The 6000-nt window shown below is 42.6% G+C and overlaps 1 protein-coding gene across 1 annotated transcript; it reads left to right on the forward strand.

The window, feature by feature from the left end:
- The first annotated feature begins 1454 nt into the window (after positions 1-1454).
- Positions 1455-3559, forward strand: dnajc5aa (DnaJ (Hsp40) homolog, subfamily C, member 5aa). Its single transcript, XM_071900196.1, has 5 exons — positions 1455-1533; positions 2537-2665; positions 2774-2987; positions 3147-3318; positions 3453-3559. The coding sequence occupies exons 2-5, from the start codon at positions 2556-2558 to the stop codon at positions 3557-3559; spliced, it is 603 nt and encodes a 200-aa protein (XP_071756297.1). The 5' UTR covers positions 1455-1533; positions 2537-2555.
- Positions 3560-6000: the final 2441 nt, after the last annotated feature.

Genomic DNA, 6000 nt, shown 5'->3' on the forward strand with positions numbered 1-6000 from the left:
TTTTGAGAGAAGCTGAATATGAATAATTACCCTGATAACATCTTAAAATGTAAAAGTAAAGCTGTTGCTAGCACACCTAATCCCAGGACCTACTTTCTGTTCAAAAACCAATAGTGGTCCCTATGTGGACCATTAGAGAAAGAAATATGTTATTGTGGTTTTGCACAACCACCTAGCCTATTTGTTTATTGTGTTCCATTTGTTTTCACACACATACATATTGCTCTACAGGCATGTATAATGTGCGGTAATGTGTGAGGTGCATTTCTTAGCATAGTTTACATCCAATTATTATTTTGAGAGTCAGGCAAGCTCTAATCACTCCTAACATAATGCTTAATTCCTATCACCTCCATCCACAGGTGCAGCATTACTGATGGACTGACACGTTCCAAGAGGTCGATGTCCCCAGCAATAAGACAAGAGTGGTCTCTTGATACTTTGTACAATATAATAGTGATCTTAGCTATGCCTTGACCATCTCAGTAACCAGGTATGATGCCAAATGAGTTTGATGTAAGGATCTGGAACACATCTGAGATTGTGTTTGTTTTCTACCAGCATAGTAGGCCTAAAGCTCATATTTCCATTTTGTTACAGATGTCGTTCATGCTAGCAAAAACTGCTTCCTCAAGAAATAAGTCCCTTCCCAGACTCAAATCCACAGGTTCTCTGCATGATAGACAGACACAGAATACAGATAATCAGGGAACTACAGTTTTAACCCAGGAAGTAACATGCTGCAGCTGTTTATTGATCCTGTGTAATTAGCCATGTTTTGGATTTACAGTGACACTATTTCACTCGCCCATCTATTGAATTCTGTCACTGCACTGTAAACACGAAACATGGCCTATTGCACAGGGTTCAGACCTCAGGCCTCCGACTGGGCTGTGAACTCAAGGCCCCCTGACAAGATGTGACACTTGGTCCCCCACCCTGATGTAATTTTATCTGCTTTAGGGCCCCCCTTTTGCTTGGGGACCCCTGAATATACTCCCCTCCCCCCAACCAGTGTAGTGCAGTGTTTGATGGGAAGCCCTAATGCAGAATCCATGTGCAGTTGTTGTCTGTATTCAGATCCAAATAGAGTAGCCAAAAAGCACACATGTACTGAATGATTGGACCCCCAACAGCATGTGACAACCTGGCTATTGAGTTGATGTGGTGTGATTGTCTAAAACAAAATCATGTAGCCTATTAAAATAATTACACATTTTTTCGTGATCCCGTTGCTTTCTTGGTCCTGTGCTGTGCTTCGCAATGCATAGACTACATGGCTTCGCATTTACTCCCAGTCATCCCAGTCTAGTTGAGTACGCGCACGTCGGGTCGACATGGGGTGGGGGGGTGTAGGAAAGGGGGGAGGGGGGCGGAGCCAACGTACTGCTGCAGCTGTCCATGGTTGTGTGCTGGGAACCTAACAGAGAGGGGCTGGGTACGTGCGAGATGCAGCCATAGTCACACCACACTATCTGAAATTATAACCCGCCGGGATATTTCTTTTTGCAACCTATCAAAGCCGACTGAAAGGTGAGCCTTCTCATGCATTTCGATTTTTTTTTTTTTCCTCGAGATACTGCCCCTTGCCCTTGAAAATTACTGCTGACGATCCGGTCCGGTCTTGCATCAAGAGCAGGCCAGGAATCAAACCAACATGGATGCTGTGCGCTATAGCAGTGCTGCTGATGATGCTCGCACAGAGATTATGCTCCAAGCATCGCTTTCTCAGAGTCTTAATCCTTCATATAGACAGTTTTCACGGGGTCGCGGTTCGGAGCAAATTGGTATTTTAAACCCTTTGTCAGAGCAGAGTGGGTTATGTTTAAAACGGTTGAAATACATGGAGATTCAAATAGCCTATTGGTAATTCATCTGTGTCAAGATGACATCCTTTTGGAAGCAGTTGTATTCTTGGAAATGGCTTTACCTTTTTACCACTAGTGCGTCATTTCGATAAATCTTGCTCTCTTGCAGCATGCCTGGCTGTATAGATGTCAATTAATGATTCACTTGCAGCAGCAGACACATTCAGTGATCCTGGCGACATTTCAGTCAGTGGGCTTTATACAGTCATAGGATTGTAACTGGACACTCCTTACATTATCATGCAGTGACACTAAAAAAACATGAAAAATGAAATCTTGGCAGGGGAATTTAATGGATCAAGCATTTTGCCTTCACAGCTCTTTGCCTTCTTGTCCTTATTCCACACAGTCCTGGTTGTTTCCACATAGCCTATAAGACAATTGTATCTTTGGAAACAGGCAGCATTTGACCAGTTGTTGCTCGTAGTCAGGAGCATCCTGTCACTCAGACCTCTGGTATCAGCACTTTGATATATTTGTGTTGATCTGAGGTCAAACTGATTCACAGTTTAGTTTGAGGCTTGACGTATTTTTGGACAGATGTAGCCTACATCATGCATGAAAAAATCTTAACACATGGTCCCATAGGGTTATTGATGAAGTATAACATGCTAGTAGTTACAGTCAGACCACATTTACTGCATTTACCTTCCTTTTTCTGTGCTCAGACTGTGGACGTGAGGCATAATGGCTGAGCAGCAGAGGCAACGCTCTCTGTCCACCGCTGGTGAATCTCTCTACCATGTGTTGGGAGTGGACAAGGTGGCCACACCTGATGATATTAAGAGATCTTACAGGTGAGGCGTCTCAGGCCACACAGCCAAACTCCCATCATCGCCGCAGCACGGCGACCATACATTGTGACCTTTTATGTTGGATTGTCATGTTCGTACCTTTTCACACAGGAAACTGGCGTTGAAGTTCCACCCTGACAAGAACCCCGACAATCCAGAGGCGGCAGACAAGTTCAAGGAGATAAACAACGCCCATGCTATTCTGAATGATCCCACGAAGCGTAACATTTACGACAAATATGGCTCTCTGGGACTGTATGTGGCTGAGCAGTTCGGAGAGGAGAACGTGAACACATACTTCGTCCTGTCAAGCTGGTGGGCAAAGGTAAGACTGGAGGAAGAGGCCTGGATCAGTTCTCCTTTGCTCTAGCCATTTCTATTTTTTGATCATGCTCTTTTTTCTAATCCTTTACTCACATATTCTCTGCCTCTTAATCTTTGTTTCTTACCCCGACTCCCTCCCCCACCCCCCTCCCCACTGCAGGCACTGTTTGTATTCTGCGGCCTGGCCACTGGCTGCTACTTCTGCTGTTGCCTGTGCTGCTGCTGTAACTGCTGCTGTGGGAAGTGTAAACCACGGCCTCCAGAGGGCCAGGAACAGGAGTTTTATGTGTCCCCCGAGGACCTGGAGGCCCAGCTGCAATCCGATGAGAGAGGTGAGACCGAACGGACCGCTAACTCATTTTGTCATCTCTTGTGTTGCCGCTCCCGTTTTGGCATCGGTTGACAGTTGCTGGCAGGTGGAAGTTCATCACAAACACTGAAAATGTTGTTCCTTTTTGTCAAACAGAGGCTGGCGGTGACCCTATCGTGCTGCAACCATCAGCAACAGAGACAACCCAGTTAACATCGGACGGTCACCATTCCACTTACCACACTGACACCGGCTTCAACTAACCCCCCGTCCCCCTCTATCCCGGCCTGCGGTCCTGCCTGCTTCCCTGCTCCACCTTAATGAGATGAAAGAGAGGGGCAATCCATGTTTCCACTTCAGAAAGAGAGCCGCGTAGAGGAGAGGGACAAGTGAGCATGGCCCACGAAAAGGAACTAATGAAGACACGCCCCTTACACCCTCCCTGATTGGTCCGCTACTCCTTTCCCCCAGTACAAGAAGAAAAGAGAAAGAAAAAGATTGTTTCCCTTTCGTTTCTTCTTTTGTATTTCTTGGCCTTTAACCACACGATTCGCCTACCCCACTGTCCCTTTCCCATATTTTGCATCATGGTGTAGCATGCACTGTTTAAAAAGAAACATTGTCTCCAGTTTTCTTTTATCTTTTGCGACATTTTTACTTTGAGAGATTCATAATGTTGGTGCATATGTATGTGCAATATGTTCATATGAGTGTAGTTCACTGGGGGGTGAAGTTTACTTGATGTTTTATGCTAAACAAATAAGAGAGGCCTGGCTCAGGGAGGTGCTGGATAGAGAGATGTGTTTATGTCGTCTTTGGTGGTTTGTGCCATCAGTAAACCTTCAAGAACAGAGTTGTCATACACTAGTACACTTTCCACTTCTGATTTGCTGTCAACAGTGTATTAGTTGAAAATGCCTCTTCCTTTACTCATGCCATTGTCGGACCTGTTGCCTTTGGCACTGTGTTTGTCTCCACTCCCCTGAGTTTTATGATTGTGAATCATGAAGTTAAGGCACAGAGCTTTATTTGCAGGCAGTTTATCATAAATGGCTGCTGACATAGTAGTTTTACCTTAGTACCTTAGTCCTGCAGTACTGAACTGGTTATCATGACGACTATCAAGATAACTCTTTGGTCGCTGGTTTAGAATTGCTTGAGTTATTAATCTAATGTGGGATGTTTCATCACAGGGGGATTGGTTAGAGTTTCAGGATTTGTTAAATCCTGAAAAGATTTGTTTGCTTATTTTCAGTGAGACATAAGCAAATATCTTTCATTTTGTGATTTAACTTAATTCTCCACATTGGATTTCCAAATTTAAAGCATAAGCTCGTAAATGGAATCTCAAATGTATTGCATCGATTACTAACATTTAAATGATGTTTTTCATCACTGACAGAGGTTGAATTCTTCATTTCTCCTAGTTTGATAAAGCATCTAAAGGAATATCTAACCTAGATGCTGCTGTATCTTAAGTTCACACCAATGGCAAAACTAATTCAATTCAGAGGCATCACAACTCAGTAGAGATTGAAGGACATTAATTGCGTCTCTTACTATTGCAGTTATTTTTCTTTATGTAGGCATTGATCTTGTGCTGTTGTACTAGTACTTTCTCTTAATTTGTGAAACACTGTTGCTGAAGCCAAGGACCATAGCCCAGGTAATCCAGCCAGCTCTGATCACAGCTGCTGGTAGATAGGAACAACACATCTCTCACTGGCAACTCTGGTTCAGAAGGTGACATGTTTTTAATTCTGAGCTGTCTTGAATATATTAAGTAGTAAATGTGATGTGGAAAAAAACATGTTGCACTCTTCATAGTTACTTTGGGAGTGAATGCTGCCTACAGAATACCCATAAGGAATCGTTCTCAGCAGCGAAGACAAATATTATTATCATCATCTTGTTTTTATCCTTATGTGTTTTGAACTGAAGTCTGATGACTTTGACATTTTGTCCAATGCTGTGATTGTTTATCATTGTTGAATTTTAAGAATCCATGTAGAGGCAGAAGCTCACAAGGCATATCATCTGTGAGCGAGCGCTACAGGCAGCTCCGAATAAAATGACTCTAGATTTTTCATACCACTGAATATGCATATATTGCCACACATTTGCAAATTGCCATAATCCATGATCACCTTTGCCACTTTGTCAGTTTCATAACTGCTAATAATGTGTTTCAATGGTTTACAATCGGTGAGCTCCTATTGCCCACCCTCAGCTATTAATGGTATGGGTGTTGACCTCTGTGGCCCTTTTACGATGTTTCCTGTAACCCTTGATGAAACATAGATGTACCTGTCATGGCTTTTTCATTGAGATACTGGAAAATGCTACTGTAAATGTTCTAAGTTGAATGCAATGTGTGTTCAGAAAAAACTATAATGGATCAATGATCAGGAAATGGCTCCATAAAAATGTCTTGAGACAACATAGTATATAGTGTAACTATAGTGAAATGGTTATATGATGCATTTTTGGAATTTTATTTATTTCATATTTAGTCATGTTTCAAATGATGATTGGCTATAATTTTCAATGGTATGGTGTTGTAATGTGACCATTAAATTTTGCAAGGAATGGTTTAATGGTTAAGGTCGCTTGTACATACACTTGGCCCATATAAAGTATAAATCTTGACGTTTATGTTGTAGCATGGTAATTGTGTGTCTGAAAGAAAACAAGTGGATCATTG

Source organism: Centroberyx gerrardi, chromosome 14, assembly GCF_048128805.1.
Source record: "Centroberyx gerrardi isolate f3 chromosome 14, fCenGer3.hap1.cur.20231027, whole genome shotgun sequence".
Taxonomy (NCBI): Eukaryota; Metazoa; Chordata; class Actinopteri; order Beryciformes; family Berycidae; genus Centroberyx; species Centroberyx gerrardi.

Excerpts from the sequence above, each read along its gene's own strand:
- dnajc5aa (XM_071900196.1), top strand. The coding sequence starts at position 2,556 with ATGGCTGAGCAGCAGAGGCAACGCTCTCTGTCCACCGCTGGTGAATCT. Across the intron at positions 2,666-2,773 it reads GATATTAAGAGATCTTACAG|GAAACTGGCGTTGAAGTTCC; the intron begins GTGAGGCGTCTC and ends CTTTTCACACAG. Across the intron at positions 3,319-3,452 it reads GCTGCAATCCGATGAGAGAG|AGGCTGGCGGTGACCCTATC; the intron begins GTGAGACCGAAC and ends TTTGTCAAACAG.